The sequence below is a fragment of the Symsagittifera roscoffensis genome, chromosome 9 (genome assembly GCF_963678635.1).
Source record: "Symsagittifera roscoffensis chromosome 9, txSymRosc1.1, whole genome shotgun sequence".
Classification (NCBI taxonomy): Eukaryota; Metazoa; Xenacoelomorpha; order Acoela; family Convolutidae; genus Symsagittifera; species Symsagittifera roscoffensis.
The window spans coordinates 42926992-42951947 of NC_087070.1; the positions used below are offsets into that span (position 1 = coordinate 42926992).

The 24956-nt window shown below is 36.9% G+C and overlaps 1 protein-coding gene across 2 annotated transcripts; it reads left to right on the forward strand.

Annotated features, from left to right (window-relative positions):
- The first annotated feature begins 140 nt into the window (after positions 1 to 140).
- LOC134854166 (SPRY domain-containing protein 7-like) lies at positions 141 to 22808 on the forward strand. 2 transcript variants are annotated; one of them, XM_063870296.1, is made up of 8 exons: positions 141 to 347; positions 5942 to 6072; positions 9044 to 9160; positions 9629 to 9788; positions 10359 to 10482; positions 19961 to 20066; positions 22212 to 22326; positions 22387 to 22808. In XM_063870296.1, exons 1-7 carry the CDS (start codon positions 334 to 336, stop codon positions 22307 to 22309), a joined length of 750 nt encoding a protein of 249 aa, XP_063726366.1. In that variant the 5' UTR covers positions 141 to 333; the 3' UTR covers positions 22310 to 22326; positions 22387 to 22808. The 2 variants fall into 2 exon arrangements, with proteins under 2 accessions (XP_063726366.1, XP_063726365.1); XM_063870295.1 differs by having other exon boundaries at positions 22212 to 22808.
- The last annotated feature ends 2148 nt before the right edge of the window (positions 22809 to 24956 follow it).

Consider the following 24956-nt stretch of genomic DNA (forward strand, 5'->3'; position numbering starts at 1 on the left):
TTGTTTTGAAAAGCCCTTAAAGTCATTAAGGTAACGATAGAAATGCTACAATCGATCATTTGTGCGAACGAAACTTGAAGGCGATATACTGAAAGTTATTTATTACTAATTAAGCCTTAAGTAAACCCTGTTTTGTTTTTCAGAGGTCATGTTACTGTAGCCTAACTACAACCGAACCAAGACAGTATTCATTGGCGCCTAAAGTGACGTTGAACTATGAGTTCTACATTTTTATACATTCGAGGGACATCTTTTCTGCTTTATTTTTAATCTGACATTCCTCCCCCACCCTTCTTCTCCCGGGAAGGGGGAAGAAAAGAGAGGAATCGCTGTATGATGGTGTCAAGGTGGGTAATTTCCAGTTAAATCAAACGAATTATGCATTAAACTTTTTCTGTTCTTGTCCTTTATGGACAGTTTGCATTCCAATCAATGCTTTTTATCTGCACGATTAGCTAGGGTTTTGATATGACCTGATACTAATTTTTTTAAAACCATTAGAGATTTTTTATAAATTGAATGAATTGTATTTTGAATGAATTCCTTTTTTTGACATTAGCAAAACATTCTTTGTAGCTTTTGGTTGTTTTTCTTGGTTTGTCTTGGAATCGAGATCCAGACTTTTCTCCCGTAAACAACTTTTCTTAAAAATTTTTAACGAGATTTTTTTGCAATCTTAATAACTTATATGTGCCTTTGCGCTTGGCCTAGAGGTAACGCCGACGCCTTTGCACGCTAAGGTAAAATTTGATTGTCGGACTTTGGTTTATCTGCTCAAGTTTTGTCGGTTTACTTGCCACATCACGGATTTTTCTTGTGCTGTTAGCAAGTATCATGGTTGTTCCAAGTGTTGTTCATTGTAGGTTCAGGGGGTCTTTTTATACTGCCATTTTTCTTCGGCCTAACTGTTGTCTGCTCAAAGATTGTCGGCTTTGTTTCTCTGTTTTCGCTTCGTAAGTTTTGCTCAGTTGCTAATTAAACACTCAAATGTGTTGCTTGGTCTGCTGGCATGGACTTTCTGTTTGATAAAACAGGTTTTACGAAAATATGTGGGATTGGGTTTTCTATATTTTTTTCTGGAAAGTTTTTTCTTTTTTTGTCAGAATTCAAGTTTTTCTCTAACTATTCTTCAAGTTTTCGACAAAAGTGTATCAATAGAAAATTGCCTACTCACCTGCGTCTCCCCTAATATATATTTTTTTACTGTACCCCTCTGTCTACAGATTTCGGAAAAGTCGGTGGGGGAAAATTTGACAGATATTTTAGATTTTTTTTGTGCTCAAAAGAATACCATCCCAGATCTGAGATTGAGGGTTCAATGGAGATAACGGTTAGTGAGGAGCTCCCATGCATTAGCGGGCACTGACATTTTTAACACAATAATTTATCGCTCTCAGATAAGTCAAATTTAAGGTTTTTCGAACTTATTGAATTTTCTCTAATATATTTGGCCGCCCATATCCTTGTTTCAGTCCAAGCTTGCATACGCGTCAAGATTCAAATGACTTAAAAAGTTATGGCCCTCGGAAAAGTTAAAATTTTCACTTTTCTCTATTGTACTCACAAATTTCAGTTTCTGGGTTCCACCGAAATGACCGGCTGCGTGAATCTCTGCTGCCGTAGTAGATACGACCAAATGTTCTTACACGAAAGCAACGATTCTCGGAAAGGTCCTATTTTTGATTTGATGACCGTTTTTTTCCGATCTTTTTCGATAACTATCCTGTCAATCTGGTATTAACGGTTAAATTGAAAGAACATGTTGTTAAAAGCCTAACTCTATAAAAAGCTAAGCGCATTTTCTTTCAGAAAAAAGTGTTTGCCTTCAGAAAAGTCAAGGTTTGATTCAATGTTTGACTGTTTTTTTGGGAAACTTTTTGACTTTTCTCGAAAACTAGCCTGCCAATTCTCAGTTTAGGGAATCTTCTTTGCTGAAGCTGCATCGTTATAGTTTGAGCTGAAAAAATATTATGATTTTCGGAAAGTGAAGTTTAAGCACGTTTGACCGTTTTTAGAAACTTTTTGACTTCTCTAAAAATTACCTTTTCAAATCTGAGATGACGGGTTCAATCGAAAAAAGCGGCTGCGATATTTTTTTTTACTACAGAAGAGGCGACGCCTTAAATTTTTGCAAGGGAAATGTTTCGTCCTTGCAAAAATTCCAGGATCTCAAAATTTGTTCTCTTCTCACTTATTTTTGAAACAACAAAGGTTTTGGGCAAAGTCTTGATTTTGAAATTACCCAATTCATACCGCATTAGTAAAACAAATTTGAAAATTATCAAGCATGTACCTCCAGCTTAAACTGGGCGCCTCTAGTCAATTTTTAGCGAGACATGTGAAGTTTTGATTCATATAGTTGTTTTTTCAATATTCTTCATTTTCTACATCTCAAGTTTTTTTGTTGTGTTGCAATTGATGCGAAGCTCCGCTTCGCCTTCGTGCAATTTATATCAGAACCCAATTTTTTAAGATTCAATTTCAAGATCCCCTTTTCTGATTTGATGATGATTGCAACAGTGCTCCTAAATGTAATCCCTAAGACATTGGACTGATCCAGAATAGTCTTAAGTACGCAGATCAGAGTGAAAGATTGTATCGAATGCTTGTTCTAACTAAAGTGTAATACCAGAAGCTTTTGTGACAACGAGTAAAGCCAATCAGTATCTGTATCAAGACATCAATAGCGCGTCTATTTAAGAATCAGAATGCCGGGAGTGGAAAAGGGAGATTAATGTTAAGTTTGGAAGTTAAATAAGAAAATTGTGAAATGGATTTTTGTCTATGAGAATTTCTAAGAAGCAATATATAGATGGCAAGTTTGCTCCGTCCTTTTTACTTGATTTTGAATATTTTTTTTTGTCAAAAAATGGTTATTATGTGTTAATGAACAAAATTGTTTTTTTTTTTGGAAAAGAAAGACGTTTTTTTTTGTGGACTAAAAAACATTATCAAACAGTAATAAAGGCTTTTTTAGGCGAACGTCTTTTCTAACATAATCCATCGAATGATTTTGAGTTCTCACTTTATAGTGAGCAAACATTTCCAACTCTACTGTCACGCTTGGTCTAGCTAGCGGTAACGTCTATGCCTAGGACTACAAATGTTCCACCAGGAATTCGAGCAGGACTAGTTTCTTTTCGCGATCTCAAAAAAGAGAATATTCCGTTGGGAAAAACAGTTGTCAGCCTCTCGTTTGCTTGATTACTTTCTTTCCGCTTTGTCACAACTAAAATTGCAATCGGGGTTCTGGGTCTAGACCCACAGAAGTGATCTTGGGTATCAAGCTGAAAAAGATTGTGTCGGCTAAAATTTTATCCATATTTTTTGGCGCTCTTACTGGGGTTTTATTTCAGTTAGTTCTTGATAGTTTTTTGAATATATTTTTTCTAATTTTCAAGAATAAATATTGTTCATGGGCTTCTGGTTTTTACATGCTGAAATTTTCTATTAAAATTTTTTGCATTAAATTTTAAATTTTTTGGATGCATTGTGTTCTGAATGTGCGTGGAATTAGCTTAAGTCAGTTGGGATTGTTTCATTTTCCAGCAGTTGAATTTGAAATCAATGTGCAGCCTTTTGTTTGAATATGTCAAAAATAATCTTTTCAGAAAAAAACTAAGTTTTCAGAAACTTGTTCTTTCAATTTTGGCTCGACTGTTTTGGCTACGAATGTATGTGGACTGTCTCACGAGATTCAAGACTGTGGTTCTTTCTGGCTGATTTCTTTTTTACCATTGGTGGTACCTTGGTTCATAATGAATTCAAGTTTTGTAGTGTTTCTTGCACACTTAGCTTGGTGGTAGCGAATACGCTTGGAACGGCAAAGGTACTGGGCTCAAATCTGACCAGGACTAGTTTTTTATCAAGCGGTAATTGCTCTGGTTCAAAAAAGTTTCTGCCTATTATTTTCTGATTGTGTTGTCGGCTTAGTTGCCACATCTACGAATCGTTTATTATAGTTGTAAAATTTTTTAACTGCAGTTGTTTTTAGCATTTTAATAATCGGGCTGAATCGAAATTTGCTTTTCACCATGGTTGTAATTTTACCAGCTCGATTTTTAAAATTTCATCGGCTCTATAAATTTCGGCCTAATTAATATCGACTGTGGCTTCGTTCAGCTCGAAAAAAGTTAAAGCCCGAAAAAATATTGCGTCGTTAAGCCAGCAAAAAGATTTTGTGCGCGTATGAGCTCTGAGGGGAAAAGGGACTTGGCATTTTTTTTGTAAGTTAGGATTTTTTCTGAATTACTTTTCTGCATGAAGGGTTTCTGCTTAGATTTTTCAGCTTTGTTACCGCCTGGTGATTATAAATTCAAATCTAATCAACCATCCGGCGCATCTGGCTGGCATAGAGGTAAAACAATTGCTTGAGACTTCAAAGATTTGCGGTTCGAAGCCCGCCAGGTCCTTTTTTTGCCAGGTTTTTTTTCGGATTATCGTCCGTCTGTTTATTCTTGTCGGCTTAGTTCAGCTTTAGTGCGAATTGCTGTAACTCCATGCTTGAGACAAGAAAGCCCGGGAGTTCGATTCCATATGAGACTTTTTTTTTGCTTGCAAATAGAGAAGTTTGGCTAATTTAGATGGTCTGTCTGCTTATTTTTGTCTGCTTAGTTCCACAGAAGGGACTGTTTTTTTTCTGAAAACTTGGGTTCTGTATAGCATTCCCAAAGCTCGTTATAGCCTTTCTAATGGTGCCGGCAGTTGTGTTCCGGATATTATGGGCTTTTGTAGCAAGTCCTTCAGTTCTAGTTTCTTACTTTTGCTTCAAAGTTTTGTCTTTTAAATGTCAGAAACATTGAATAGAGGTGAAACACGAAAGTTAACTGGCGCCAAGAAGAACCTTGAAAAACTGAAATAAAATGACAGCTTTGGACAAGGAAAAATCAATCAAAAATAACAAGGAGAAAAACAAAGACTAGATGCATGAAATAAGTCGACGAAACTTTTTTTCTTCTGTTGATGTTTTTTTTTTCAATGTCTGTATCCAGAATTGAAAACAGTTCCTTCAACGATTTTTCAGTTTGTCGTAAAAACTTCCACTTTTTCAAACACTTCTGGGTCTATCTTGCTGTTTTGTAAGTTTTTTATTGAACGGTCTTATAAAAGCGAAAAGAAAGATCTAAGTTTTTCAGCCTTTGTTACGCAAGTGAAGCCTAACGTTCTAAGTTAACAGCCATTTTCAACTGTCTATAGCTTATCTTTTGAGCGCTTACTCTTAAACTCCAAGTTCCGGACATTTATTTGCTAGAACAAAAGTGGATACTGAGACTACAGTTCGCCCGTTAAAAAACTTTAAGACCCATATTCAATTGAAATCTTCTAATTGGTCATTTTTTGAAGTGAGTGATAGATAATCAATTATAACAATCATTGAGAAACAAAGTATGCGGACCATAGAAAAACTTCATTTGTATCTATAGACTTTTGATGAGAACTTGAAGCTTTCCATCTTGCATCGAAGAAAAGTAAGGAGTTGATTTTATGCTATTTTTGTATATTGTTTGCTTTCATCTGCTAATTGGAACGTTTACTTGCGGAGAAAATCTCAAAACGACTCTTTCCGAATAGATTGCTATAGTGAAATGGTGACAACGAATGTAAATTTTTCGCTTATACGATTTATCTGCTTTATTCAAATGTTTATTCTTTTTTTTACTGAAAAAAAAACTCTTTAAATTCGAAGAGGTGCAACTGGCAGTTGTGGACTTTAGGAGGTAGGGTATTGCGAGAACTCGGAAAATCAATTTGGTCGACCTAAAAATGTTTCAAACATTTCTTTGTGAAAATCCGCCTCTAATAACTATTGATCTGAGCCTGGCAAAAGGTCAAATGTAAAAGCCGAACAAGATAGTCGATTGGTAGAGATAATATCTTGCTTTGCGAACAGTGGGCAAACTTATTGGCTGATTCATTTTTAGTTGCTCAATCTTTATTGCAGGTGTATGGACTCATGTCTGTCGCTGTGTGGATGTGCTTCTTTCTTGATGGGCAGTGATGGATATAGATACCACAAACAGAGAGATGTCCTCAATGCCAATGCATACATCTCTCTTGACACGCAGTTTATGGGTGAGTCATCGAATCTATCCAATGAAATTTTAACTCGTCTTTAACTCCTTCCTATTAATGTTTTTCTTAATGGGCTCTGTACTTGTATGAATAAGTGCTCGCTTTCTAGATTGAGTAGATATATTTTTATTTGGAATTCATGAATATTCTTTTTGTTTTTGCGAATGTGGGAAAAAACGCCGTCGTCGTGATTCGAGTTGCAATGAAAAGTTTGTTATGCGGTTTTCAAGTAAAAATTTTAAATTTGATGGCGCTCAAATTTTACGGTTTTTTGTACAGTTTGTTGTTCGGTTTCTTTTAAGTTCAGTATCGAGTGCATTTGCTAAATGAAAAATTAATTACTCTATCCAAGAAAAAAACTCAAAATGGCGCTAAACAACGTGAGTGACTTAAAGATGTGAAAGAGGATTTTAGTTTTAAGAATTCCTAGCGGAATAATCATAATACGAATGAGAATTAGTTTTCAGGCAGATAAAATACAAAAGTCCAACATGGAGGAACTTTTTGTAAATTAAATATTGCATGTGGGACCATCATTGTATCTACAGCTCCATTTTCAGGCGTCTGTGAGCGGAAAATATAGGCATTATTTTCGACTATAATGTTGAGAACAATGTCTCGCCCTAATTACACTTGCAATAAGCAAGGGTAATGCAACCGGTATTCGAATTTTTCCGACAAATAACTTCGTTCTCAGAATGGTACCTTTCGAAGCAAGTTCGAAATTGTAAACAAATTTGCATCTTACTTATTTTGCGTATATTGCGCTAGAGCTTGCTTCGTAGGTCGTAGATGCACAATTTTTCTGCAAATATTTCATTTCTGTCTGCATAGTTACTGCTCACTATTTTTTTTCTGTTAATCCAATGCTGGCCGTTGTGTTCCGCCTCAGTTTGTCATCAAAGTGAGTTTCTTTTGAGACAAACATATTAAAATGTTTTTCATTTTTTTACGATTCGGTGGCTGTGTTGAAAATCAATTACCTAATTAAAAGTAATGTAATTTTTTACTCACGCGCAAAAATGGTTCTCAAAGTCCAAACGAAAAATATTTGTAACGTTAAAAAAGACAGATTTGAGATATGCATTTTAATTAAGTCTTCCTTGTCTCTCATTTAGACTATATACTTCAAAAACGTGGTTGATTTCATTAGACTTTAAAACAATTTGCGTTTTGTTAGCCAGATGAAAAAACCCGATGATAATATTAAAACAGTTCCGAGTTGAAAGCAGAGTTTTACGAATCTATTAGAGTTTTTCAATAGACCGTGATGAAAAATACCGTGATGAAAACATGTTTCTCGCAAACTGTATATTTTTGAAATAGAAGGTTAGTTGATAAGGTTTTAAATCTAAAATTACCGCGAATTTTGTTGATTTTCTTGTCTAACAAATATATATGATTTTTTATTCAAGATCACACCGGTAAACTTTTTCATAAACTTTTTCTACGCTCAAGAATGCGGATGATTATTTTTATTGAGGAACATTGAGCAAGTAAGCTTATTTTTGTACAATCAGTTTTCAGTTATATCCATAATAGTTTTGTTGAGTTGCATTTTTTGTTTTTCTACCATTTGCAGTATCATTGCAAATTAATACCCTTTCGTATTTTGGAAATTAGCAACTATATTATTATTAAAGGTTATATTCAAAAGCAGAACTAGAACTGAGCCCTTGGGAACACCAAAAGAAGTCTTTTCGGATTTTTATCAGCGGTCTCATCGCATCAATTGGTCTATCATTTCGATAGCCAAACTGTTCGTTCCTAAGTAAACTTAATCAATCTAAATAACTCAAAACTCGAATATAAATCAGTTTTTGTTACATTTTGTCAATAATCGGCAACAATGCAAATTGCATATCAACTCAAGTTTTCTCTCATTGCAAGTTTTTGATGAAAAAAGTGCAACACATAAGATTCTTGAATTTGAAAGAGCTTTTACCTGGCATAGTTGCCCTTGAAAATTCGAAATTTCCTTGATTTTTCAATTGTCTGTTGGCTATGGTTATAATTATGATTTGGTATTAAAGCAGAAGTTCAACCCTCCAGACTGCATTATCTACAGACACAGCAGGAGCTTTTTTTACCCTCAAAAGTAATTTCAATCAATTTGCTGTTGATATTGGTTTATGGAGTCTATCTATCTATTATCTATCATAAATTTAATCTATCAAATCATCTTGTTTTTTATGCTTTTTCAAAACTTTACGAGAAAACTTCACGCAGTTTGAAATAGCGAGGTACTCAACACTATAGCGAGGTTTTCTCAAGGTACTATCAGGATGTTTATTTGGACTCCAAGTAAAACAAACTGCTCAATGTCCTTTTTCTTAGAGATGGCGTTTTTGTCTTATCTGAAAACTTTCAAAACTGTTAAGTTTCAAAAAAAAATTACTTGTCAAATTTTCAATTGTCGACCCTTTTGTGGTGTGATGTCAGGTTGCTACTAGCTGATGCATATGTGGCCTCCCATCTTAATAGTTTTGCTAATTGACTTAAGAAAAAGGAGTGATATTTTAAAATTAATAACGCTAGATAATGAATTTTATTTATGAATTTTATGATTTGAAATTGTCTCAATTTTTAGTAAATATAGAATGTGCAGTTGTTTGCTTTCGGCCATTTCAGGGTTTTGTTTGTGAGTTAAAAGTACGAAAATCTGAAACTCAATAGTTTAAATTAAAAGTAATTGACCATTTCAGTTTTAAAAACATTTAAATTGAAATTATTTTTATCGTTCAAATTTTGAAATCAAAAGTGTTATTGTCGCGGTTGCATTCAAGTTGTTGGATTTTTATTAACTTTTTATGAGCAACTTTCACGTTCGCTAATATTTTTGAAGCACCGGAGGTGCGCTACACGCTAGTAAAATTAATTGTAGTCATCATAGTTTTCATGCTAACTGATGGCGATTTCTGTTGTAAGAGAAAATATTAGCAGATATCATTATTGTTTATTTTTTGGACAGGCGAGGAGGCGATAGTGCTCAAGTGTGGCAGTCGGCTGTGTGGGGAGGGGGGAGTGTTGCTGAATGTGCCCCTCCTTCAGAGCAAGTCTTACTTCGAGGTCAAAATACAACAGTCAGGTACACCACAACATGACACTAGACAACACTAACACATCCTCACTTAAGTCAGTTTCTTGACTTCGAAGAATTTGCATTGACTCATCTGAGCACAAAATCATTTTGTTTGATATTGCAATTGTGCATTTTTTTTTCAAGGTACCTTTTAGGTCCTCTTTTTCCTAGATCTGGAAAAAATTTGGTTCGAAGCTTTTATACATGACGTACAAATGCTTTGAAGCGATTATCTCTGAAGTCTGACGAGAAGATTTGAAGTTTCGATGCTGTGAATTGCAAATAAACATAACAGCGTGAACAGATTTTAAGCAAATGAACAGATTTTGAGTCATGTTTCTTTTATGAAAATTGTCATTTTTACGAAGGGGCGGGAAAATAGAAAAGAGAAGTAATTTTTTCCCAGATATAGAACAAAATAAAAGAGACAATTCACTTTGTGTGGTTGATCCTAGCCGTCTGCTGTGCTAATAGGCAATTGGGGAGTGGGTGTTGCAACGAGAGACGCAGACCTCAGCCATCCTCCTTTGGGTCGCGACTTCTTCTCTTGGGTAATGCGCAGCACGGGCGAGTTGTTCCACGACGACAAAGTAGTCTCAACCGCATCTCTCCCCAGTGCAGCCGATTCATCCAGGTAATTGCTACAGTCCCCTTTACAGACATCGATCTTGTTGCGTTTTGTTGTAGGATATATTAAGCAATGGGAAGGGGGGTTGCATCTAACCAATGTCGCGTTTGAGGCTGCTAAAAGACCGGCTTGCTAAAAGAGCCCCAGCATATGTGGTTGCAGACTATTTTGCTGTCAGGATTGTTTAAGAACTGGCGTAGGGTAAAATTAGATTAGTTGCTTTTTTTTAAATTTATTTATATGTGACCTGTATTGGTCTTTCGTTTTGCATTTTGTTTTTGAAATGAGAATTAAAATAGCCGGATTCACATTTCTTCGAGCGTGAACATTTTTTGTGCAAAATATGTGATTTTGTAAGGGCGAAAAAATATGCCTGTAGAATTTGAAGAGATCCTATTGGCGACTGAGTCTTACTGAGTCGATTTTATTCAAAACATTCGATCAGAAACGTATTCAGAACGTGTTTACTGGCATATGGATTGTGTCCATGCTGGATTTTTCCGTGTGGAATAAAATGGCTCGATGCTTCAAACTTATGCCGTGTAATTGTTTAATTTTGACATGTTTCTGATTTAGGTCCAGTCATAATCTGGTGGTGTGTAAGAGTGGCCGGACTGCGTGTGGAGTCCAAATGAGTGACTCATCTGTGAATCAAGAGAGACTGGGAAATGTGGCCAGCTTCGAAGACGGAGACATAATCGTAAGAACTGTTTTTTGATGAAGTTTAATAAGCCTTCACCATGCTGGTGAATTATCTAAACTCAAAAGGACCTAGACCAGGTGACTGATTGGTGTACGCTAAGCTCCACAGAGCTGAACCACGACAATTGCTGTTGAAGCCTAAAAAAGACATTTCAGCTTTCTACTTGAACTAAATCTACGATTGAACTGATTTACTTATTTAAAACCGCATTTTTACAAAAATCAATTGACTTCTATCTATAACTCGTGAAATAATTTACACTCTTTGCAAATCACTAGTTTTATTCAGTCGGATTGGTGATTTTTCATTTCCCAACTTTTGCTGCACAACATTTTTGGTGCAACGCGACTCACGAACGTACCAAAGATTAGAAACAAAGAGGAAAGTTAAAAATGTCATCACCTGCTAGTGACATGAGCAACGTGACGCTCACTCTTCCTGCTTTGAAGCGATCAAGAAGTGCTAACATCGGTGTCATTACCCGATCGGAAAATGCCGTCTCAGCAATCTTCGACAAAGAGGCATCTGCTCTAACTTACAAGGAAATTGGAACTCTCAAGGCCAATCTCACGATGTGCGAACGAAAGAAAAAGGAACTGGGAGAGCTTAATCAGCAAATTTCAAGTTTTCTAAACGATGATGAAGATGCACTTGAAGTTGAGTTGGAGGAAGCTGAGAAAATCTACCTTCAAGTAGATTGTTTGATGGAAATGATCACAACTATGTTAGATGACCGAGGAAAATGTTCAACTGAATCGGTCAAAGATGACGACAGCGCAAGCGGAACCGGATCCTACAAATCCACTTCCCAACGTGGTGCTGGTCGAAAACAAGATACTTGCCTGAAGTTGCCGAAACTGAATTCGCCAACATTTAGCGGAAGGTATGATCAATGGCTACCTTTCTTAGATTCCTTTGATGGAGCAGTTCACTCAAATGCATCGCTGTCTGATGTTCAGAAACTGCAATACCTAAAGGGTGCCCTCAAGGATGAACCGTTTCGTTTGCTATCCCACTTGCCTACTACAAACGCGAACTACTCAGTCGCAAGGGAACTTCTAAAGGATCGATATGCTGATGTCAAGATGATCTCACACGCTCACTTGGAAGCAATTTTTGAATTCACCCCAATGAAGCATGAGTCATCCGCTGCAATACGTCGCTTGATTAACACCTAAATGAAAACACGATGGCACTGACAGGACTTGGACTAAAAATTGATCAATGCGATTTGATCTGGGTTCACGTTTTGGCCAAGAAATTAGATTCTGAAACTAGAAGACAATGGGAACTTTCCTGCGCGGGAAGTGACATGCCAAAAATCAAGCAGATGAAGAAGTTCTTGGAGGAACGATCTCGCGCCCTAAAAGCTACGAAGGACCTCCAGTTACCTTCAATTCATAGAAAAAATCATCAAGGAAGTTCAGACCAATCTGGAAATTCTAAGAACGATGACAAGGTACAGACATACCACACGAACTCTGCTAAGACGATCAGCTGCCCATGCTGCAGTGGTGATCACCGCGTGTATCAATGCACAAAATTTCAGGAAATGTCAATTTCCAATAGAAGACAAGAAGCCAAATCAAAGCGATTATGCTTCAATTGCCTGTCCCTTGGACACCAAAATCATGAGTGCAAGTCGAAGTCAACGTGCCAAACCTGTCGAAAGGGTCATCACACGTTACTTCACATCCATACAGACCCAAACAAGCATACCGGACTTGAAAATAAGTTTACGGGTCATGGGGGTACTAGTACATGTGCCACTACCATACTGGGAACTGTACTAATTGAGGTGAAAACTGCAAATGGCGGTTATCACAATTGTCGAGCCTTACTGGACAGCGGATCTGAATGCAGTTTCGTTACAACCAGCTGTGCTAACCGACTCAAGCTACCAATCAAGAAATTGACTCTTCAACTAACTCGAGTTGGCGGAGGAGCAAAAACTGTGAAATCTGGTTCTGTCAATCTGGAAACAAAGGATTCTCAGAATCAATCTCTACATATTGAAGCCTTCACTCTTCAAAAACTTTCTGGCTACCTGCCCAGAAAACGGGTGAATATACCGAACAGTTTGGATATCACACGTCTTAAGCTCTCGGAGCCAGACTTTGACAAACCAAAGGAAATCGATATAATCCTAGGCTGTGATGTCTACAACGACATTGTTGGCTGCGAAAAGATTAAGCTTACAGACAAGCTTTATGCACGTGACACTCTATTTGGTTGGATGATTAGCGGCAGAACACCCGGTCCTCCAACAACCTTCTTCAAGTCATTTCATGTGTCTATTGACGATAGTCTAAGGAAATTTTGGGAATTAGAAGAAATTCCTGATTTCAAAAAGACAACAACACAAGAAGATCGATGTGAATCTCACTTTAAGGAAACAACCATACTACAAAATGGACGATTCACCGTGCAGCTGCCTTTCAAGCCCAATAGTCAACTTGGCGACAGTTTAGCACAAGCAAAACGCAGATTCAATTATCTCGAGCGACGACTGGAACAGAATCCAGAACTTAAAGATCGCTATACCGCATTCATAGACGAATTTCTCGATATGGGGAATATGGAGTACATACCGCCTGGAGAAATCGAAAAGCCAGTTGATAGCGTATATTATCTGCCACATCACTGCGTTTTCAAGGAAGATTCTACTACCACAAAGCTACGTGTAGTTTTCGACGGATCTGCAACAACATCAACCGGACAATCACTCAACGACACTTTGATGGTTGGTCCCACGGTACAAGACGACCTCTACTCGATAATCATGCGCTTCAGGTTCTACCCAATTGCTTTGTCAGCAGATATCGCAAAAATGTACCGAGTAGTTGCTCTAGAGGACAAATCGAAGGATTTCCATCGCATACTTTGGAGATCAAATAAATCGGATGAAATCAAGCATCTCAGGATGACACGTGTTACATATGGAATAGCTTCGTCAGCGTTTCACTCAACAAGATGCCTCAATGAAGTAGCAAATCAATCTAAGAACCCAATGATCAAAGAAAGTCTCAAAAATTGTTTCTATGTAGACGACTTTCTTGGTGGCGCTAATGATAAGCATGAAGCAGAAAGACTCATCTCTGATTTGTGCGAAGAGCTGAACTCTTATGAATTCCCTCTACGAAAATGGACTTCAAGCAATGCTAAAATAATTGAAGGATTGCCAGAACATCTCCGCGAAAAATCGGATGTGCTGGAACTTTTCTCTGACGAATACAAAATCAAGGCGCTAGGAGTCAGTTGGAAGCCCAATAAGGACATTTTTTGTTTTTCAACTGCCTTACCAGAGCTGAAACTGCTTACAAAGAGGACTATTCTGTCCACAATCTCAAAATTGTTTGATCCGATGGGATGGCTAGCTCCATTCATCATCAATTTCAAATGTCTCATGCAACAACTATGGGTCCAAGGTTTTGATTGGGATTCTGAAGTCGATCAGAAAACCAAGGAAAAATGGTACGAGCTCACCGGAACATTGCCTCAACTACTGAAACTACAGATACCAAGATCTATGAGCTCACATCCAATAAAGGAGGTTCAACTTCACGTATTCTGTGATGCTTCCGAAAAAGCATATGCAGCCGCAATCTATGCAAGAATTACCAATGATGATGGCAAGACTTTTGCATATCTACTGACCTCCAAAACAAAGGTTGCTCCGGTCAAAGCAATCTTTGTTCCCAAATTAGAGCTCTGCGATGCAAGTTTAGCTACCAAACTTCTTAAATCAGTTCATTCAATTTTGAGGAAAACAAATCTCAAGATAACTTCACACGCCTGGACTGATTCAACAATTGTCTTGCAATGGCTTGCTCAACTTCCAAGAACGTGGAACACTTTTGTTGCAAACAGAGTTTCACAAATACAAGAGACCCTACCCAGAAGTGATTGGAAACACGTGCCAACAGCAGTAAATCCAGCTGATTTAGCCTCTCGTGGTGTATTAGCTGACACATTAATATGTTCCTCACTCTGGTGGAATGGACCAGATTGGCTGACCAAAGATGAAAGGCACTGGCCCAACCTACAACCATCTCTAGTTGAAGCACCTGAAAAACGAACCGTCAAAGCCAAGACTAATGCAGAAAGTGAACAAATTCGAACTGTTCTCGCAAATCATGCTCAAAACGAAGAAATGACGGATGGAATTTTTCGTTTAAAGAACTACAGCACTTGGAACAAGACAGTACGCATCGCATGCTATGTACTATCATTTGTTCAACATCTTAAGCATAGAGTATCGACAAACTATCGGAAGCGGCTCAGATCTAAGCGGACATCTGATGTACAACTTGAAGAAGATTGTCTTAGTCCTAAAAATAGAATTATGGCAAAAATGCTAATTCTTCGTTTAGACCAAGAAATACACTTCAAATCAGAGCTAAATTGTCTAAAGGTGAAAGGGGAGCTGAGTAAAACATCGAAACTACTCAATCTTAGTCCGTTTTTCGACAAGGATTACGATCTACTAAGAGTTGGAGGCAGACTTTCACAATCGAACTACCCAACAGACAAGAAGTTTCCAATACTCGTTTCGAAAAAATCTGATTTAGTATCCCTACTTATACGCAAATATCATGAAGATACTCTTCATGGCGGGGGGCAATTAGTACTGAACACAATGAGAGAGGAAATTTGGATAATCGGAGGTCGTGATCTAGTTCGACAGTTCATTAGAAGATGCATGAGATGTGTCCGATTTAGTCAGCAACCTACTTCTCAATTCATGGCTGATCTTCCTACAGAAAGAATAACACCCGCTAAACCATTTGCTCAATGTGGAATAGACTTTGCTGGTCCCTTTGAAATTAAGGAAGCAGAGGTCTCAAAAATTTATGTTGCCGTCTTTGTTTGTCTCGCGACAAAAGCTATTCATTTGGAAATGGTTACTCGTCTAACCAAAGAAGCATGCATCCTTTCATTGAAACGATTTACTGCACGCCGTGGCAAACCTGAGAAGATCTTAAGTGACAATGGAAGCAATTTTATCGGGGCACGAAATGATCTGATCAAAATCAAGGAACTGCTCGACAAAAATGGAACGGACAAATCAGTTGTTAGTTTCGTCAATAGCCAAGGAACTGAATGGGTCACCATCCCTCCTCGTGCTCCTCACTTCGGAGGACTCTGGGAAGCAGCTGTAAAAAGTATGAAGAGACATATGCGAAAAGTTATAGGACTGCAACGTCTCAGTTTTGAAGAATTTCTTACAATTCTTAATCAAATTGAAGCTGTCTTAAATTCACGACCATTGTATCCAATGTGAAGTGATCCTAACGACCCAACTCCGCTGACACCCGCTCATTTTCTGATAGGGGAATCATTGCTAACTCTTCCCTCTGCGGACATCCAAGTTTCAACCAATGTACGATATCGACTATTACAGAATATGATCAAGGATTTCTGGAAAGTTTGGAAAAGGGATTATCTCATAACGCTACAAATACGGAAAAAATGGTTCACGGATGGCCCAGAATTTAAAGTTGGCAACCTAGTCCTACTTGCCGAAGACAATGAACGACCGCTAGAATAGAAAACTGGACGAATCATAGAAGTTTATCCTGGAAATGACTCAATTGTTCGAGTGGTAAAAGTGAAGACCACAACTGGTGAATACGTACGCCCAGTCGCGAAGCTGCGGAAGCTACCAGTATAGCAACCAAGTCATATCCAATGTGCAGTTCATTTAAAACAAGAACTTTATAGTGCTAAAAAATCGAAAAATATCAAAATGTGCAGTTTTCAAATTTTAAGAAGTAGTACCCCCATGACCCTTTTGAAAGTAGGAACCTAAATTACCCCCTATGCAATGCATTATGGTCTGAATCGTTCATATTGACCACTTTCATGTAAATTCCCAATGTTGTATGTTCATAAAAGTCGAAAATGATGTAAATTTTCATCAATTTTTGTGCTAAATCGTGCATTAAAATTCGTATGAGGTTGTACCCTCATGACCCAAAATAAAATTTTTGTCTGAAAACAGCTAGGATACGCCTACACTACTGTCTTGAATGTAACAATAGGCTCTCTGATCACGTCAACTGTTAAATTGTTATATTTGCCTTTAAATTATATTCAAAGATGTCGTATTGTAATGATTTACAACCATTAATTCGCATAAAATGTTTTTTCTAAGTACACAAACTTTCGCTCATGACTCGTACCGTTAATACTTCACTTGTATACTCCTTACTTATGGTGCAGTCACATTTAGTTCATTTATTGAATAACTGTTAACATATTTACCGTTGAACAGTCATTCGCTGTCATCTGGTCCTCTTCGCTTGTTGACCCTGCAGTGTTGCTGGCAGCGCTTCCACGCAGATGCTACCAAGGAAAGTCTAGTTTGCATCTCCGGATAGTACATACAGCAGACCCTCTCTTCGTCGCAGAGAGTCAGAACTGCATGGCACCACGCATATGGAAGATACAAACTTTTCCCCTCCTCAAGAACACCATAGTGGATCAGTTTCTTCTGCCGAGGACCAAGGTTCCTCAGATACTTAGCAGCATCAGTGAACCCCATCTCCGAATCATTGCTACCGGCCAGGCGCTCAAGTTCACCAGAGAGATTAACTTCAGATGTCATCAGCCACAACTTTCGGCCCCCCAGAAGACACAAAACAGCATCATCTTCCTCCTCCAAGTCTTGATGGAAAGTCCGGAAGGACGAGGACTCTACAAAAATACCTTGGAGAAGAGAAGAAAAGACCTGCTTTGGCCATCTGGTCTGACCTCCAGACATGACGCCAATAAGACCCTTAGCTGTCACACTAGGAGTCTCTCGACAGTTAACTCGAACCTCCCAGCCAGTGAACAATGACCCTTCTACGTTGAGGTCACTGATACGTTTAAGACCTCTAAGTTGCTTCTAAAACAAAACAAACAATTGATGCACACCCGCTATACTCTACTAGTATGATACAATGGAATAAATGCTACTCACAGTCTCAGCTTTCGGAAACCGCAGAACTGCCCTATCCACGATTGCAGCTTCCTTCCTTGAAGACTGGATCTCATCCAACGACTTTACAGGAATCGGAGTGAAACCCAGATCTCCTCTGGTCACTGCATCGAAGAAACCCTGCAGGTCCTCCCGGTCGACAGCGCCCCGCCTACTGGACCTTCGCACCTCGCCATGTGGAGGCAGACGTGGTGCTCTGCCCGACTCCGCCCTGCTCTTTCTCTCCTTTGTCTCGTGCACTGTGAATGGATAGTCGTACCCAGACATAACAACGATCTGAAAATTGAAGATACTTCAAGGGAGGCGGAATGTTGAAGCCTAAAAAAGACATTTCAGCTTTCTACTTGAACTAAATCTACGATTGAACTGATTTACTTATTTAAAACCGCATTTTTACAAAAATCAATTGACTTCTATCTATAACTCGTGAAATAATTCACACTCTTTGCAAATCACTAGTTTTATTCAGTCGGATTGGTGATTTTTCATTTCCCAACTTTTGCTGCACAACAATTGCTACTTAATTGCAGTCGCACGCCAATCGCAGAAGATATCTGAATTTATTATCAAATGAGCAAATGTTTCATTTTGGCGACACTGTTTTAAAGTTGTAAAATTTCTTATCGGCTAATTGGGTCTTGTTTATTGCTAGTATCTCAGAAGCAATTTCAGATTTTGTTCGCGATTGTTGGATTTACTCTATTTTTACTCATGCGCAATTTTATGAAAGTTCAAATAAAACTACCATTATTTAAGAAGTAATTAGGTAAAGTTCATTTCAGGTAGAATTTATTTCAAAAACATTTCCGGAAAAAATCTACGTAAATCTAAAAATCTACGTAAATCTAAGAAATCTAAAAATCTTGTAAATTTAAGAATTTTGAGTGTGATTTTGAGTAATTTTTTTAAAAAATATTTAAAGAGGTTTCGGCGGCTTACGTTATAGGTTTTGTCGATGATTATTGCGTTATTTTTAGGACAAATTAAATATTTATGCGATTGTGTTTCAGCACGGATGGGTCGTAAAAACTTTGGAAACTTCATGAAATTTTTTATGACGAAAGTTATCTATTTGGTGCTGAATCGCATTGGCAATTTGTTAGCATATGAAGCGGCTTTATTCGTGACTATTTTTTGTCGGTTGTTAAGCTTGAGTGGCTGAGACGATAGTGCGCGATGCTCAAAATATCTTAATTGCAGTAGGTCGCAGGTTCGAATCCTACTTTTCCGAGTTTTTGCTAATTCGAGGCTTATTTCTACTTTTTTTATTTAACTTGATAGAGCTGCTTTTTGGTCGTGTTCTCGCAAGTGTTTGCGAAGCGCATCTTCGAATCTGTATAAAAGGAAGGCAAACTCCACTATTGAACATCAAAAGTGTAAAGTTCACGACAAACGTGAACGATATGTTTTTCTTCTAAAAAGTTTTTTATTAGTTATATGGAAACTATGCAAAGAAGTTTATGGTGACCCAAAATTTTCTGAAGGAAGTGCAGTTGTGTAAATTCCTAAGATTTCTGGATTTTTGTATATAAGGAATTTTAGAACTAAGTTAAATATTTTTCTCTTCATCCTTTTCTTATCCAAATCAATTAATGGAGTATTATGATAATCAATTATCTCCAGCGTCTCAGGCAATGCATTCCGAACAGACTAGAGACTTGTATTACAAATGAATCAAAAATCTAAGTATTTCTCTGCTTGCTGATTTTTGAAAAGGAATTTAAAAAACTCACTTGCTATAAATAATTCGTTTTTGTTGCAATATTTCGCAGTTTTTTATGAAAGTATAAATTTGTAGAAGTTTGGGGATATATTTGTATTGCAAGTGGTTCGGTCGAAGCACAGCTTCGTTTCGGTGTGAGACAATTGATACCTACGAAGCAGGGGCGGATCGAGGATTTTCACGAGGGAGGTGCGGATTTTGAAAAAACAGGCCAAAAAGGCTTTTTAGGCACTTTTTGGAAAAATTTGACGGCGCGCGCTCCCCCCTCAGAATTAGTATATATTGGCGCCAAAGGCGCCTTAAGAAAAATTTTAGGGTCGGTCGGCAAAAAATAGATTTCTTAAAAAGTACCAAAGGGTGGACCCGTTGGGTCGGCAGGGGGTCGAATCCCTGTGGGGAGGGGGTGTCCGCTCCCCCTCCCCCTAAATCCGCCCCTGCTACGAAGGCTGTTGGTCAGTGAAATACAGCGGATTGCATGAAAGCATCTTCTTTTGAGAATGCACGTGCTTAATTCTTTCTGTTATTGAATTTATTGATCGGATTTTTGAGGTCGTTTATTTTTGTAAAAAGTTGTTCTTGATTGTCTGCTTCGTTGATTTTTTTTAAATTATTTTAAAGTTGAATTATTCAAATCTAGAAATCATCAGTTGCGCTTTTTTTTTCTTAGTTCAGCATGTCTTGACTTTAAAAATATGATCTTTATATGAAGATTCAGGAAAGTATTGTGTTAATTCGATTTGAGTCACTGTTGTTTTTTTTTGTTACAGGGAGTGGCGTTTGACCACGTATCTCTGCAGTTCTACCTGGGAGGAATCAAGCTAGAAGGAGCCTCCTTCCTCAACATCAAGGGCCAAGTCTACCCGCTACTATATGGTAAAAACTGCTTTCTCTTTTTTTGAGGTTTTTTATTACACTTGCGAAGCAAAGTTATAGTACGAACTTTCTTTTTTTTTCCAACCCAAGTCGCAAATATTGTTGCGACTTCTGATGCGTTTAATTCGCAAATTTTGTTGCGACCTAAAGCAACAATATATGCTGCATCGAGTTCGCTGCATCAAATTGGCATGACAGCTTATTTGTTGCATCTCTACAGCTTATTGATATTATTTGCTTTGAATTTCGAATAGTTATAAGTTTGCAGAGTTGATGCATTTTTGATTCATCAAGTGAGCCGAAAAACTATTTTCTTCAAACAGCTTAACAATAATAAATTTTTGATTTCAGAAATTTTTAACTTAGTATATCTCCCAGTTTTTTCAAATGCATAATTTATACATAATGGGGCATTATGATTTGCAATTTAATATATGCAAAATTGTATCTTGTTGTATTTGGTGCTACTTTTGCTGCATCGAATTGGCAATTTATTAGGATATGTAGCTGCATTATTTGTGGCTAGTTTTTCGGGATTTTAAGCATCTGTGTCCGAATGGTTAGTGCGCGACACTCAAATTTGCTAGGTCGCAGATTTTTGCTAATTCGAGTTTTTGCTAAGCCTCGAGTTTTTGCAAATTTATTTCTACTTTTTCTTATGTCACTTGATAGAGTTGCTTTTTGCTCGTGTTTTCGCTTCTGTGTAACTTAAATTTACACATGCAGGCTTGCGAGAATTTTTTAAATTGTATGAAGTATATCTTTGAACTTAACTCGTAAATGAAAGTTCTAATTTTGTTGGCACTTATATTGCATAATAAATGTATAATGTATTCTCCAACTAATCAGTGGCTAGTGTTGCGTTTCTGTAAGCGCCGGTCTGTAAAGGGAAATCGATTAGAGTTCTTGGATGCTCGAGAACAGGGGTTCGACTCTGGCGGAGGTCATTTGTTTTTGAAACCTTTCAATATTTTTTTATTTTCATGCCTTTTCTCTTTTTTGATTTTTAAAAACGAGTTGGCTTTTTGCTTGCTTTTGCGTTGCTTTTGATCTTTTGCTGTTTCACTCTTAATTTCTTGTAAGTGAAATTCAATTTCTTTCGATAAACGGAAAGTAATTTACGCACTTCAGTTACGGCGCGAAAAAACGTCAACGACTTTTGAAAGTAGAAGTTAATTTTTAGATTTCCCAGCTGAATAAAAAACTCACTCATTCATCCAATTTTCGCTATTTGGTTTGTTTAATCAAAGGCGTGACAATTATAAATTATTCTTGAAATTCAAAGAGCTTTAAAGCTATCTATTTTTTCAATTTTGAAAATTAACTTTTTTCAGTTTCCTTGCGTTATAGACAATTTTCCAACTGTCTGTCAGCTATGGTCAGTTTTATTATTGCGGTATCAACTTACTGTGCTAGTTGCACTGCAACCGGCCATCATTTTTTCTAATCGCGCTCATTTTGCGTTATTAAGTTCTGTTTTGTAAGCGTGTTAATAAAAATGCGACTTAATCAAATAGAATGACTTTGAACCTGTTTTGAATTAAGCTAGATGCCATTCCTTCTGATTACAACTGCTATGAATTTTCTTGTTGTCCTGGCTTTTAATTTTTGACGATCGAAATAATTGTTTTAAACAAAAAATTTTCATCCCCATTCAAGATAAGATGCCGACTCCTTGAGTTCAATTTGAAAAAGAAATTTTCTTTCGATGTTATAGCCTGATAAAACCAATTTTCTTTTTTTTTAAAAAGAAGATGAAACTCGAATTATTCAAGCGTTGCCAATTATCCAGAACGAACTACATTTTTTTCAAATTGAGTTGAGGCAGGCTGGCAGGTTAATTGGTCGTTTTAATTTGGTACGATGGTCTTTCTAGTTTTGTATGGATTTTCTATTTTTTTTTAACCAAAAACTATTCGAAACTTTTTAACGGGCAGTTGGAACACTCAGAACTTCGCTCTGATATACGAGCAGTCTTGTTTTCTATTAAACACGTTCAAGTCAATCCTTCTCCAACTTTGGGCCTTTAGTTGAAATTAGTTGTCACGGTAAATGGCTTGAATAGCAAATTTAAATTGAGGTAAATTTAAACTAATAAATTAAAACATTGAAGTTTGACTTTGAAATTTCTTTTTGCTGTTTTAGTGAGTGAAGATGCAATATTGGATATAAGGATACAGGACTTCGTCTTCAGACCTCCTAAAGGATTCAGCCAAATACTGCGAGAGAAAACAATCTTATGATAGAGAGAAAATAGCGGAAAGAGTGAAACTTTCTTGATTATAGACTTGCAAAAAAGCTTTGACGAATGATATCAGGAAAACATCCATCTATAGAAAACACATTTAGAAAGCAGAGGATTTATGGGTGGGCGCCGCCCCTTCCGCAGGAAATCCCCCTTTGGTACTTTTTTGAGACCCCTTCGGTACTATTTTGGCTGGCTGACCCTAAAGTTTCTCTAAAGGCGCTTTTGGCGACAATATATACTAATTTTGAAAGAGGACCGTGCGCTGAGACACGTGATTTTTTATTCAAGGATGTTTTCTAGCAGCAAACTTGTCTATTACTCGTAGCAGTTTTCATCAGTAATAAAAGCAGCTATTTTTTCCATTGTTTTGATATTATATTCCTTTCGATGTATTTTATGTGAATGTATATACATGTCTTGATATTCGTGATGAAAGTTGTAAAACTATTTTATTCAGTAGTTTAGATGAATTAGAGATCCTTTGTTTTCCTCTTTTTAAGTACTTGGATATAAAAACAGAGATTAGAAACTAATCATTGTCATCAATAGATTTTTCAGTTTAATTTAATTTCAGCAATAGGTCTTTTTCGCATATAACAACTAAGTTTTAAATTATGGAACATTTTAAAAGTGCTCTCGGCAATATGCTTTATTTGTAATTCGTGGCCCCCAGGGTGTCTCAAGATAGCTTTAATTATTAAAACAGCCAACCAGCCTGCCTCCCTCATCTCTCAAACTTTCCTCGCCTTCTCTTCAAAACAAAATTTTGGGCCCATTTTAGGGTGACGAGATATTGAAAACGATCGCTTTTTTCGAGACAATTTTATCGGATTTTTTACTAATAAGACTTCGTCCACCAAAGATTGATTGCTCTTGACATTCGGCAGCTCATGAATTAATCGAAAAGTAAAATTGTGAAATTTGTAATGGACCAAAAAAAGTTCGTGCGTCGGCTTTTGGAGAAAATGTTATCAATCCAGATCTTTTTTGGTGACATTTAAGGTATTTTGTGCCAGCAATGTTTGTATTACCACTTGCGAAAGTAAGTGTCTTTAATCGGGAGTAAGTATTTTTTCCCGTAAACCACTTAAACACGTTTGATAAGGGGAATAATTGAATAGTCAGACTATTGTTTGTCGACTCAACTTGTGTCTGCTCAAAGATTGTCGGCCTTATTTTCTTCTGTCGCTAATTTAATTAGCAAATGTCTGGCATATTTGCCTAAAATGAACTTCCACTGAGATTTACCAAAGTTTGAATTTTGGTAGACCTAGTTTTTTTCGACTAGTTTGTGTTGTATCGCAAGTGATGCGCAGCTCCACTTCCCCAATGTGTATAATAAGAGTCCTCTTTTGCTATAAAAAACAATTATTGCGTTGTAAAATTCTGAAGCCAATGTATGTATAAAAATTTTGAGTGTAGGTTAAAATTTACTTATAAATTATATTTTTTGATTAAGAGTCAATGAACGTTGGAAAGACTCCTGTATAGGTCTTGATTTTTTTTTTTTCAATAAAAAATTCTAAAATTTGTTCACGCTCAGATTTGTTTTTTTTGCAGTTTGACTTTTGATTTATATACCCTTGCTATAAGCAAGGGTTTTGCAAACTAGTTATTGACTTTTTCACGTAAATAACTGTGTTACAGAATGGTCAATGAGTAATATGCCGTTTCTATTTTCCGTTCAATGTTTTACTACCTGTTTCAGATAGTTTCAGAGAAAATCTTGGTTTTTTTGACGGAGGTAATTTTTTCCAAAACTTTACTTAATATTGTTTGAGTGACATGCCGTGTTTGTCGAATTTTGTTTGGTGACGATAATTACGCTTGAATCACTTTTTTTGTTCTTTCAAAATCGAAAAGTCCGAAGTTAATTTGCGCATGCGGTGAAAAGTTTACGTACTTGCCTACAAAGACAAAGGCCCTTGGTTCAAATCCGGGACTTTTTTTGTTAACGGCAACTCCAGGATTTTTCGTTAACGGCAACAAAACCAGGACTTTTTTTGTTAACGGTAAAAGATAACGGCAACTCTTAATGTCTGCTGGTTCTTAGTCGGCTTAGTTAGTTGCGGCAGCATCAAGTTTGCTACCAACTAAAATTGTTTTCTCTAAAAATTTCGATTGTTGTCTGTGCGTTTGGTGCAGCGCTAACAAAAATGCTTGGGACGACAAATTCCGGAAGTTTAATTCTAGCCGAGACCTGTTTTTCGTAGAAACTGAAATTTTTTGGCCTAATTTTGACTTTTGTGTCTGCTTATACTTATCGGTTCAGAAGTAAAGGGTTTGTCTTTTTTCTAGCATTTTAAATTTCTTTGATAAGTTTCAAATGGTGCAAGTTTTTTTGTGTCAGGATATTTTTGTCCTTCTTTCAATTTTTTAAACTTTTTTGACGTAATAGTTTTTAAAATTTTTTTAAATAAAAGTTTTTTAATTTTTGACGATATTATCATTTTTAATTTTTTTAAAAACTTTTTTGACGGTTATGTTTTTTACGCTTGTGGTTAGCCAGCGTTATCAAATCAGATTTTAGACATTTTTTTTGGGTTAAAAGTCAGAAGTTGATTTTTTTGTTCACGGCAAAAGATAACGGCAACTCTTAATGTCTGCTTGACATGTTTAGCAGAGTTACTTGAATCATTTGG

Bases quoted from the DNA above. Each gene is read 5' to 3' on its own strand.
- LOC134854166 (XM_063870295.1), top strand. The intron at 6,073-9,043 runs GTGAGTCATCGA...TTTTTTGGACAG, and splicing joins TCTTGACACGCAGTTTATGG to GCGAGGAGGCGATAGTGCTC. The intron at 9,161-9,628 runs GTACACCACAAC...CTGTGCTAATAG, and splicing joins GGTCAAAATACAACAGTCAG to GCAATTGGGGAGTGGGTGTT.